The following is a 12,342-nucleotide window of genomic DNA, read 5'->3' as shown; positions in this document are numbered from 1 at the left end:
GCCCGCTACAGAGCTGAGTCCCTGCTGGCTGAGAGGGGTGGCTTAGGATCGGTGCCCAGGCTTGACTGAGGAAGTCACTATCTCTCACTGCAGTGGTTATCTACTTGGCTTTAGCTGCGTCTCAGCTGGCCGCTCACTCACAAATCCACAGACACCACTCTAGGCCTACTGAAAGCTCCTGCGGCCTCCCTGAGGCAGGCCGGGAGCTGGTCTGTTTCCATTTCTACCTCCAACCTCATCTCGCATCCTCCCAGTCCATTGTCCTCCCCACCCCTAGATGTTAAGACTATTCAGCAAGAGCTGAGGCATCTAAACAAATTCACAAACATGGAGCTAACTTAATATCCACAGCTGTTAAAAAGTCAGGATCACCTCCCAAGCAAAGCTACCAGAGAGGGTACGAGGTGCCTAGGACTTGGTGGTGTGGATCTAAGGCCTTAGCAATTAGAAAACTGAGGACTGCAGAGGAGCCCTGATTTCTGAGAATTGAAAAAGCACAGGGATTTTTCTTCTTGTGAGTAGTAGTGAGCTTATTTTAGCTTTTAAAAAAGGGTTTTTTTGGAGGAGGGGGAGAAACCCCTTGTCATACAGAGCTTGAAAAGGACTTCTCATATTCTACCACCATCTAAAAATTTTTTTACAAAAAACATGCTTACCCGAGTTTCCTGCATATATGAGAGTAATATTTGCCCTGCCCTCCTCACTGGACACTGAGGTCAAATAAAATGATGCATATGAAATTTATGATTTTCATACAAAATCCACCACCCCCTCTACCCACAAACACACATATGCACATTTCCTTTCACTAAATAAAATGCAACCCACGAGCTTGGGATCACTTATCCTGTCTAACAGATGACTAGACTTGGGCCATGGAAGTAGTTGTTGAAAGAAAGGTCACTAAATCAGGTACAGAAACTACCTCAAACTTAAGTTCTAACAACAAAAAAAATACTTTCATTCTACAAAACAGCTCAAGCCACTCACGGAGGTCATCAGCCATGGCAGCTAGCCCTTAGTACACACTGAAACAGAACACATGAGAGACGCAAATGGTGCTGCCTGGCTGGAGAGGGAAATCCATCCTTGCTAACTCTAAGCCAATAATATTAGAAAATGCCTTCCTTTCTTAGGACATTTCCTTCCATGGCCTATACTCAACTCTGTATAAGATGGTGAGGAGAATGGTACCTGGCTTTACATTAACTGAGGTGCTATTATATGCACTGCTGTTAATGGATCATTAAAAAAGCTGAGAGTCAGAAAAATCGCATCCCTGTCTTTGAATGGCTCCTGCTGTCCCAGCAGCCTACCCTGCTGGCAGAACTAGCTGCTGAGCACTAACTCCAGCAAGAAAAGGAACGAACAGAAGAAGGCCAACCCAGCTTGCTGTTTTTTGGCTGAGTAGGGAATTGACACAGACCACCTCCGGCTCCTGTCTGGAAGTTTCGAGATCAGAGAGCTTCAGGCACAGCTGGGTTCACAGCTGCACCATTTGGAGCATTGGACTCATTAATATTCATGAGTCATCCCTACCAATCGGCAGAGCGGATGCCATTAGCTTAGCATCTGTCGGGTTTTTGTGAGGGTTGTATATGGAGTTTTTTCCCCCTTTTAAATGAACTTCTTTTGACATTTTGGATTTGCCTCTGTAGGCTTTCCATCCTCGTCTTGCTCTGCTGCATCATATAAAGGAGGGACTCAGGGGAGGCGGGCAGGAAAGAAGGATGAGTCCCAGCCAGGGCTTTGCATCTGCCTGTTGACAAACTTTATTTCTCTTTCAGCACCTGGCACCTTAGACAGGCCGCGAGGATGAAAGCAGCAGCAGGTAAATTACACCTAACAAGGTTCATGCCCGTAACTGTGCAAAGAGGTAGATCCTGGCTCTTTGGAAGATAATCCTTTTTCCAGTGGTGAACTTGAGCTGCACCACACAATGCAGGAGAACTGCAGTGCACAGTTTTGAACCATTATTTCCACGCTGATAAATTCATGATTTATGAAAGTAACTACCGCCAGCCCTCACTCCCTCCGTTTCTGCTACAGCTTGTTAGACACAAATTGCAACAACAGTCTTAAATAGTTGAATTTTATTTCAGGCCAAAACCCCTCAACTCCGAACTAAATGCCATGACAGTCCCACAGCACAGGCTGGTAGTAAAAGAGCCCACAGACAGGGTGGGATGGTCAGAGGAGGGAGGAGAGGGCGAGAAGAAGAACCACACACAAACCTAAGTGCAGAGCAATGCAGAATGCTGGCGGCACTCATCTCCTACAGGCTCCGGCTCTCAGCGGAGAGGAATTATGGCAGCAGGAGGGCAGAATGCCTCATTGTCTGAAGGAAGGCGTGTTGTTCCTCATCTCCATCCCCAGAGTCCTCTCTCCAGGCAGAAACAAAGCCCTTGCACCCCATTGGACCGAACATACGGCCTCCCTGCAACACAGCAGAGGGACACTGTGGTGGCTGAAGCCCTAGGGGCAGGGAGCTGTTACTAAGGGAGAAGAAAAGGATTTGAAAAAAAACAGAATCCATGATACCCCTTCAGAAAAAATGATCACGTCTCTGCTTTATAACCATAAAAGACAGTGACAGCCCAGAACAGCCTTTTCCAAAACAAAGCTCCTCAAGCTGTTAACTTTCCACTGTCTGCAAACGACCTCTTCTCTTTCACGGCTGGCCATGAGCTATTTTATTGGTCTCGGGCTCCACAAAGCCAGGCTGAAGTCTTGGGATATGCAGGGAACCCCAGCAACAGGAGTCACAGCACATCTCCATCCATTGGAATTAGTGGAGGAAAAGCAAGGAGGTGAGAGAATAAATATTCACCACCCTGTCCATGCAAGGAGGTAGAGAAGGGGCCAGCCTCCTGGAAACAAAATGCTCCAGTGCCTGCAGCAAAAACAGAGCCAGTGGGAATACAGCTACATAAGCATTTTTCTTGGGACAATATTCAATGCAGCAGCTTAAAAGCCGCCACTTACAGGTCTCCAAAACCAGTCACCTGAGGCAGTGCTCCTGGGCCCATTAACAAACATCTAAAGAAACTCAGCTCCCAAGATAGTAAACACAGGATTCTGTTCAAAACCAACAATAGCCCCTGGGCCTTCTGCTTAACTTATAAACATCCACACAGTGTTTACTCCTGTGGAGGAAGCTTGAGGAGTTGTGACCGACCTCTGTACAACCAACCCAAGCAGAAGTTCGACACTTAGCAGTCCCACCTCTCCAACACTTGCCCTGTGCCCAATCCCACCCAAGTAAGATTCCTTGCCTGCATCTTCTCCATCCACCTCGGAGCAGAACCCAGAGCTCGGACCAGAGCTCACTTTTCCAAAACTGTTTCTAACTGTCCAGGATCCAAAGGCACAGCATGGTCCCCTCCTTCGGCTCTCCTCACAGGCTGAGGAGCAGAGGGTCCCTCATCAGGTCTTGCAGAATCACAGCATGAGGGTGAGGTAGGGGGTGGGAGAGCGGGGCTTTCCAAAGAAGGAGCCTCAGAGTCAACAACGGGAGCCCACACCTCAAAATGGTCCTTTTCTTCCTCAGGAGGAGGTGACGGAGAGCTCCTCCTGCTTGATCTTGGAAGAAAGCAGCAACTGAAAGAGTGGGAAAGGGAAAAGAAGGAACAGATAAAAATGCATGGATAAACACAAGTGAACAGACAAACAAAAAGGTGCTATACCCATACAAATGGATTGTTATTCAGCCATAAAAAGGAATTAAGTACTGACACACACTACGACGTGGATGAACCTTGAAAACAAAGTAAAAGAAGCCAGGTCCCAAAGACCATGTATCTCATGCCCCATCTGTGTGAAATGTCCAGAAGAGGCAAATCCAGACACAGAAAGTAGATTACTGGTTGCCAGGGGCTGGGGGTTGGGGAAAATGGGGAGTCATGCCAATGGGCACAAGGTTCATTTTGGGGTGATAAAAATGTTCTAAAATTGATTGTGGTGACTGCTGGTTGCACAGCTTTGTGAAAAAAACTAAAAACTCCTGAATTGTACACTATAGGGTGAATTTTATGGGATGTGAATTATATCTTAATTTTTTAAAAGGGGAGATAAAGGACAGAATAAAAAAGCCTTTTCTTCTTTCTTCCCAGGTTTCAATAGGAGAGCCCGCTACCCAGACATGGGTTAACACAAACCCAACCCTTGTGCATGGGATGAGAGGACCATGCACAAGAACGAGACCTCTTCTGAAAGGCTGCCAACACTGTGACTTTAATTTCTCTATCAAATGGACACCTCACTGGCCCAGGTAACAGTATTCCTTGTCCCTAGTGTCTTAAAAAAGAGAACTTCAATTACCTCTTAGGCTGGTCTCCTTTAGCCGAGTGAGAAGAACCCTGCCTCTCTTCCTGGACCCAGCCACAGTTGGACATAGCGTAGCGAAGAATGGCATCAGAAACGGTCATGGGGCTTCGGCCCTGGACACAGGCTTCTATTTCAGGCACTGAGAGCTGGCTTTGCAAGAAGAGGTGTAACTGGCTGTCTGACAGGAGAACAACACTCTGCAGGACCCTGGAGCAAACACAGGTAGGACAACACAGAGCAACACCCTGAGGATTTGCTCTCCCAACCCCATCCACTGAAGAGCTCTGGCTTGAGTGAGCATGAGGGTAAAAAAAAGGCATCTACCCTAAATGCACCTGTATGTTCAATGGGCCATCCTGACTGGCACCTTCCCTACTCCCTGTCCCCACCTTAGGAGGCAAGTGCTGGCCTGCCATGTCCACTCACTTTTCGAGGAAGTGCTGCAGACCTTGTCGTCGCTTCTCAATGAACTCATCTGAGCTGCCAAAGAAGGTTGACTTCCCAGGAAGTTCAGGTACAGGCCTATAGGAGTCACATAATGTAACACCCAAGATAAGTGTAACATCCAAGACAGTCATTTCAGCCCCTGATCAAGGAAATCCCCTAAAAAGAGGCACAGGTCAATTCAAATATCTTTTAATATGGTGGCGGGGTGGCTAACACTGACTGACTGCATGCCATGTGTCAGGCACTAAGCTAAGTGTTTTACAAACCTTATTTCATGAATCCTCCCAAAAACCTGTGAGAAAGATATTAGTGTCCCCATTTTAGTAGTAAGGAAATAGAATCAAAGAAGTAAATTTCCCAGTGCCACAGAGATAGTAAGCAGCAGAGCTGGTATTTGAACCAAGTCTATGACTCCAAAACTCCGTGCTGCTATACTACATTGTTTACAAAACCTACTCCCACCATCAGTTATTATTTTAAAAAGGAAAAAACTTGGACATGGAGAATGCAGGGTCCTTGTGGGTAAATTAAGACTACCTATGCCAGACCCAAAAAGTCACAAGTTTGGAATTTTCTAAAAATAGCTGAGTTGCAGCAAGTCATCCACAAACTCTTTAAAACTCCTTAGCCTCTCCTATGAGGTGCAGCACATCACATACTTTTAAAACCAATGGCCAGGCTAGGGAGGCAACACCTGTCAGGGGAAGTTTTAACTGGTTTATGGGGGCCTGACCCATGACAATGGCCTCATCAGTCCCACATGGTAACTAACTGGCTAGGTCATCAACAGGCTATCCAGCACCAGAGCATCCAGTGACCATCCTGCAGTAGAATCACTGTTCTAAATTGTCTCCTGTTTTAGGACTTATTGCGGGGAGGGAGGGAGGTACAAGTGAGGTACAATACTCTTTTCCTAAGGCTCTCAGTCTATTGTGTCTCTGGAAAAAGGTCTCTGCACGAAAAAAGAAAAGAAAAACCACTATTTTTACATGTCAAGTAGACAGGATAACCACCTGTCAAATAAGTTCAGGTGCTAAAATGGTTCTGATAACTAGTGATAAGTACATTTAAATGCTAGCAGTACATCTGTCGAGCCCTAGACCAATACACATATATAAAAAAATGTTTTTTGATATTTCTATGACATTGTTAGGTCAAAATACTAGAAATAAAAACTCTCTTTACTTTTCTTACTGATTTTGAAAACACAATTTAGGAACATGTTTCTCAGTTTCCTTAGTGCCTGGCATGTTGCCAAGTTTTCCTCATTGTAAATTCTAATTACCAAATAAGCACCTAAAAAGCCAGTCTCAGACCAAGACAGAAACAAGAGCAGACTCACACTAAACCAGCATTTCTCTGTAGCTGCTTTCTCAGCCACACAAACTCACGGTAGCGGCGACGCACACAGGATGTCTTGGCAGTAAAGGCCTTGCTGTTGGTCTACAAGAGGAAGCATGTGAAAAGGGTTTAGCAGAAAAGGACCAAGTTCACATGAACTCCCCATCATCACTCTAACTGAGGATCTAAGCCACTAGGCCAAAGTCCTGATCAGGGGCTCCAACTAGAGCAAGGTGCCACCAAGCAGCCTGCAAGCAACTCTCAGGCATACCCCAAGCTCTCTCTCCTCACCTCCCTCTTTGTCTGTCTCAGGCCTGTAAAAAACATTCACAAACAGGTTCTGCCTCAGAACTATCCCTCAGCCCTAGAAAGTGTTGATCTCAGTACAGAATTTTGATGCACTTACATGGAGGAATATCTTATAATCCACATAAGAATTCCAGGAGCCCTCATTCTGCACACGGGGGTCCTGAACACGCACAGTGATCACCTCCTAGAGGTAAGAAACGCTCCTTCAGCTTCAGCTCAGTCACATAGTAAAGCAGCTTTATCACAGGTTGCCAGATTTTTCAACCAGACAGCACCAACTTTCATTCATTTGTTCACTTATTCATTGAATTCAACAAATATTTATTTGTTTCAAATACTGTTCTAAGGCACTGGGTGGGTAGTATATGAACAAGAGACAAAAATCCTTGCCTTCACGAGGCTTACATTCTAAGAAATGGAAAAACTAGTCAAACTGGAACCATTTTCCAATAATGCCACTGCTACTCATTTCCTTCTCCTGGCTTTACTCTGAGCTCATCAGAACCACCAAGATATTACTGTCAGAAGTACACCACCGAGCAATGATTTGCATCTTCTCCCAAATCCCCTCAAACTTTTACCCACCTATTTTGTGGAGACCACATGCTTACCTCCTGCTCTTGGTTCTCCAACATCCTACACCAAAAGCCCATTGGAAGAACACATCTGATGAGGGACAAATGTCAAAAGACAATCGTGGTTAGTATGCTTCTATTCTTAAAAATTCTGAAAAATTTTAATAGACCCCACTGGGGAAACCCAGACAACTTTTTTTTTGTTCTTTTGTAAAACTTAAGAGGAAGCAAAAAAATTCCCCCACATTAACTCATTGACAAGCTACAAGCCCTGGGGGACTTGCCTCCCTTCTCAGACCAAAGCCAAGACCCTTAACCAGGCCACCTCTAGCTAAAGCACGTTCAAGTCTACGCAACATTCACCTCAGGCAGCCAGAACAGGCAGGTTCGAGTGTAAAACCTTTCTGCGTGAACACTGTAGGCAAAGCAGTGTCTTGTGGGCATACACAACACAGCTTTACAAGTGAGCCTAACATCGCCCCCTACCGGCTGTTTATGGACAGCCAAACGCCCCAAAACATCAATGCTCCTAAGTCTCTTTGTCTTGCTAATAACCACATAGTAAAGCAGTTTTACCTCCCCAGAAGTAAATCGTAGAGAGCACCAGGAACACCTGAGTTGCTCAGTTGTGATTTTCCCTTATCTAATCCATTCTCTGGAACCCAAGCCAGTGTTTCTAATCATTTCCTCGCAGGACATTCCATCCGGTTTGTACCTCTGCCCACAAGCCCACAGCTGTAGAGGTTGACTCAGGATGTTTTCCGCTCCTTTGTAAAGATTCATTAAAGCCTAAGCCGCTGATTTCCCCCAGTGTGATAGTTTACATGTGCAAAGACATCACCCACTCCGACAAGAGGACCGTGAAGGTTGCAGCACAGGGTTACTCAAGCCCAAAGGGCCCATGATGTCACCTTCTGTTAAAATACAGCACTAATCTTGTTACTCCTAGAACCACTCCAGCATCATCCACTCTGGCTGCCACCTCCACCCCCTTCTTCTCTCTTAAGAGCGGAACAATAAGATTTAATTTCCCTTTCCAATTTACCTTGAAATGAAACCTGACTTCAGCCAATATGTACTGCCAACAAATGATCCGGGCTGGCCCCTGGGGAAACAAGACTATCTCTAAGATCTCCCTTTCCTCCCCCCATGGCCATTCACACCTACTCATTTTTAGTCCCACAATTAATTTTAAACGCATTCCCTTATTAGTTCTGCCTTACCATTAGAAGACTGTGTAATGAGTTTCCTTCTATTTTATGTTTTGCTAACACAAAGCTAACATTTCAAGAGAAGGGGAACTTGTTTACACTACAAAATTAGCAAACAGCTTTTCCATTTTGTCTAGTATACCAGAAGTTCTCTCCACGCACGCTGTACTCAGAGACAAAGCTGCACAATATATGACAAAATTGGGGTACACTGTCAAGCAAACCAAAGGTTTTATGATTGCAATATCATCTTAAACAGTGTTCTTGTTAACGATCTGATTTTTCATTTGATGCAGTCACCACTGAAAGGTAGGAAATTCCAGTGCCATGACAATCAATGTATAAAATCCTGGATGTAAGCAGTCAAATGGCTGTAACTAAAAAAGAGCAGGTCAACTCAACTCACTGTGAACAATTAACCACCTCAGATTTTAAAAAAAAAAAAAATTTTTTTTTCTCTTCTTTTTTTAGGCATTTGGTAAATTGCCAGCACAGGAGCAGTTAAAAGATTCTGAAGTGTCTTTTCACAAAAGTAACGACAGGAGGAGAAATGATGCCAAGGAAATCACAGTCATCCACAAATTCAGTGGAGCTCACACATCTCTTGTGCCTTGAAAGGTTTGCCAAATTCAGGACCATCGTTTAGTAACTAAATGGTCATCACTTTCTTGGGCTCAAGAAGAGTTTGCCTAGGGCTCTGCATCATCTCCATGTGCAAGTTCCTCTCCTTTTCTTTGGGCCTAAAACCATTGAGAAACAAATAGCTATAAATTGGCTTTAAAAAAAAATAATCCTAGGCCCCCCAAGATGCTGTATACTTAAATCTAAATTTATTTAAAGGGCACTAAGAAAGTTTCAGTTGTAAGTTTCCTTAAAAACACTGGAACAAATACAAAAACCTAGACTCCAAGTAATAACTTCTAGCAACTATTCTCCATTAGCTTCCTCCCCATAGATGCCACTCCTCAGAGGAAATGAAGCTTAGTTCTCTGGAAGGAAAGAAGGAAGTTCTTAACTTTGGCTCAGTGACCTGGAAGATGGATCTGTGTGTCATCCAAATAAGGACAGAGTCAGTGATCCCCTCAGCTATTTATGCAACTCAGCACTAACTCCATTTCCTGGGCCCTTTAAATCACATCTGGAGTTTACTTTCTCCACCAGTATCTCCAGGGAGAACCCAGTTTTTTGCTTTTTACAAAGCAGATTCCCTGTGAAGCTTTCCAATGTCATAACAATTCAAGGCTCTAGCTTCACTATTTTTGCTCCCATTTAAACTTCAAGAGATAGCTTAAGAAACAAATCAGGTAATAAAAGTATATTGAGCCACCAAGATTCCCATCCCTTCTTACTTCTTGAGCCCTTGGTGCCAGATGGCAACTCAAAAACCTCTCCTTCCCAAATACCCACAGGTGGTAGAGGAAGCTCCCCTGTCTGCCCAAGCTCTGTGTGTTCCCAACCAAGCAGCTCTGCTCCATCCTTTTGCCCCTCTGTAACTTGCCATTCCTTCCACTTGGAAGGTAAGTCACAAAGACGGCCACAATCTAGCGCAAGAGCCTCCTGTGTCACTGTAAAATACCTGTCATTATCCCTAGTCCTTGCCGTTTGGATAAATGTCCCCAAACTCTTTTACTCTGGCCACTCCCCCTCCATTCTTAACGAACTAGGAGCACAGGGCCACATGGTCCTTCTCCTTTGCCTATTAAGCTTGGAGAGTAAGGAGGAAAGACGCTTTATGTTCCTTTAAAAATAAATGGAAAAGCCAGGTTTCCTTCATTGGATCCCGAGCAAGCACCCGCCTTTATCCCGGGAGGCGAGACACCCTTTAGGATGTCAAGCGAAGTCCCTACCCCAAGCGCCACTACGGAAGCTAAGGTCCGCAGCCTTCACCTCAGAGCAGCACCCACTCCCCGCGGCCCCGCCCACACCTCCTCACCTGAGAGCAGCACCCACTCCCCACAGCGATACCGCCAGAGCCCCACCATATAGCCGGTCTCGGCTTCTCCTTCCGGGTGAGTGGATGGTGCCCCGGTGCACGACGGGAGGCGGCTCGCGACACACCAATCCCGAGTGCCCGGGACTCCCCGCCCCTGCAGGCCGCGGCTCTTAGTGGCGACTCCGCCTGGGGCGGCGCGCTAGGCCAGCCCAGACCCCGGCTTTAATCCGGACCCAACACCACTCGCTCCGCGCGCTGGAGGGTGGACACCTGTGCAGGGCCGCGTCCCGCCCATCGTTGTCAAACCAGCCAATCCGAAAACAGAGAGCGTCGGTAACCATCTGAAAGAGGGTCCCGGGGGCAGACCAGCATTAGGAGGTTGTCACCGGGATTTGCATTCTGCAAAGTGTGGTCTTGGGTGTTGAGGGGTGGGGCAGAAAATGTCGCCGTTCCTGGAACCTGGCAAAGTCCTGGGAGAGTTTCCAGTTGAACCCCATAGATGGCATTTTCTCAGCGGAGTTATCAAGAGAACTCCAACTTAGATTCGTAAAACCACAGATCAGAGCGAAAATCGAACTGAGGCGGTTCAGCAACACAGTTTCCCTCGCCGAAACGAGCCCAAAGAAGGATGATGCAGCTAATTAATAAGAACAATGAATATGATGAAGATTTTTTTTATGTTGTCGGAATGTCTTTTAACTACCAATTTGAAGATAATGTTAGGGGTGCGCACTGGGAAGCCTTTTCCAAAGTTCACGTGTCCAGACGGCCGGACGGCGCGACTCTCGCGGCCGCGGCACGGGAACAGAGTACGAACTGCAGCGCCAGAAGTCAAGACAAGCATTTAGAAAGTTTCTTCCCTTCTTTGACCGAGTATTAGTTGAAAGAAGTGCTGCGGAAACTGTAACCAAAGGAGACATTATGCTTACATCAAAATCTCAAGGAAAAGTATTGCAAGCAACAGTAGTAGCTGTTGGATCGGGCTCTAAAGGAAAGGATGGAGAGATTCAACCAGTTAGCGTGAAAGTTGGAGACAAAGTTCTTCTTCCAGAATATGGTTCTAGACGACAAAGATTATTTCTTATTTAGAGATGGCGACATTCTTGGAAAGTATTTTGATTTAAATAAGTCGCTATTGAAATGGCATCCCGTGAAGCTGCTGCCCATTCCACTGAAGTTCTGAAATCGCATCATGTAAATAATTTACATCTCTCTTTTGTAATAAATTAATGATATCCAAAACTAAAAAGAAAAAATAAGATAATATTAGGAAAGATAATAGCAAGGAAAAATTATAGTCACAAATACAAAGTCTGGAGTTAAGACGACCTGGGCACTATACCCAGCACTACACTGACCATTTGACCTTAAACTGGTCCTAATCTTTGTAAGTTCTAGTTTCTTCATCTGTCAAGTGGAAATTATTGCACATATTTAAAAGCAACTTTTCTCAAACTTGGTCTCAGGATCTCTTTACAGTCTTAAAAATGATTAAGGACCCCAAGGAGCTATTGTTTATGTGGGATATTCACCAAATTCTAAATTAAAATGCAGAAATTTAAAAACTACTTCACCTAAAACCAATAAATGAATACATGTTAATAGAGCTTATTGAATAAACTACACTATTAAAAAGAATAGAGTTGCACTATATAATTTTTGCAAATCTCTAATGTCCGGCTTAACAAGACTGCTGGATTCTCATATTTGCTTCCCCAATCTCTGTTATAGCATGTTACCTTGGTCTAGGAAATTAAGAAAATCCTCTCATACAGATTTTTTAGCCTTCTCTTGTAATTGTGGATACCCTTCTTTGACACTAGCAAAACTCAACAAGTGGTAGTTTCTTTAAAGTTAGTTACTATGGGGAATCTGAAACCATTTGGAAAATATTAGTTTATGGAGAGCTATGCAGATCTTCCCAATATTGATGTGTTACATTATTCAATATTAAAACCGCATTTATTAAAATCATCACTGATCTTGTCTGTCTTGTGAAGCTGTTAATCTCGCTTTGGTGAATACCACATTTTCAAAAATTATCATTTTTGCTTTAAAGCTCAAATTTTATCATTGGTAGAAATACTTTTAGTCATTTTCCTTGAAGTGACAGGCCCATTTTGTTCAAATATCCAAGTCTGAATAACCAGTCTTTCTTTCAAATAAAAATGGTGTTCTATGAAAAAGAGCAGCTAATTCA

The 12,342-nt window shown here is 44.5% G+C and overlaps 1 protein-coding gene and 1 pseudogene across 3 annotated transcripts; one reads left to right on the top strand and one right to left on the bottom strand.

Annotated features, from left to right (window-relative positions):
- Window positions 1-2,078: 2,078 nt before the first annotated feature.
- On the bottom strand, window positions 2,079-10,257 carry SNX11 (sorting nexin 11). Of its 3 annotated transcripts, none has more exons than XM_039873718.1 (8): window positions 10,143-10,239; window positions 8,044-8,103; window positions 7,035-7,089; window positions 6,521-6,607; window positions 6,116-6,216; window positions 4,753-4,848; window positions 4,321-4,533; window positions 2,079-3,600 (listed from the first exon to the last, which is right to left on the bottom strand). In XM_039873718.1, the coding sequence occupies exons 3-8, from the start codon at window positions 7,074-7,076 to the stop codon at window positions 3,327-3,329; spliced, it is 813 nt and encodes a 270-aa protein (XP_039729652.1). In that variant the 5' UTR covers window positions 7,077-7,089; window positions 8,044-8,103; window positions 10,143-10,239; the 3' UTR covers window positions 2,079-3,326. The 3 variants fall into 3 exon arrangements, 2 of the variants coding, with proteins under 2 accessions (XP_039729652.1, XP_039729651.1); XR_005655119.1 differs by lacking the exon at window positions 8,044-8,103 and having other exon boundaries at window positions 2,288-2,437; window positions 3,276-3,600; window positions 10,143-10,257; XM_039873717.1 differs by lacking the exon at window positions 8,044-8,103 and having other exon boundaries at window positions 10,143-10,257.
- On the top strand, window positions 7,823-12,108 carry LOC120611294 (10 kDa heat shock protein, mitochondrial-like; annotated as a pseudogene).
- The last annotated feature ends 234 nt before the right edge of the window (window positions 12,109-12,342 follow it).

Source organism: Pteropus medius, unplaced genomic scaffold (genome assembly GCF_902729225.1).
Source record: "Pteropus medius unplaced genomic scaffold, Ma_sr-lr_union100, whole genome shotgun sequence".
In the NCBI taxonomy this organism is placed as follows: Eukaryota; Metazoa; Chordata; class Mammalia; order Chiroptera; family Pteropodidae; genus Pteropus; species Pteropus medius.
Note: the sequence above shows the minus strand (reverse complement) of the source record. Positions and strands in the feature narration are given on the sequence as shown.

Excerpts from the sequence above, each read along its gene's own strand:
- SNX11 (XM_039873717.1), bottom strand. The coding sequence starts at position 7,076 with ATGGGCTTTTGGTGTAGGATGTTGGAGAACCAAGAGCAGGAG. Across the intron at positions 6,608-7,034 it reads TGGAGAACCAAGAGCAGGAG|GAGGTGATCACTGTGCGTGT; the intron begins GTAAGCATGTGG and ends TCTTACCTCTAG. Across the intron at positions 4,849-6,115 it reads CAGAGAAATGCTGGTTTAGT|GCCTGTACCTGAACTTCCTG; the intron begins GTGAGTCTGCTC and ends TGACTCCTATAG.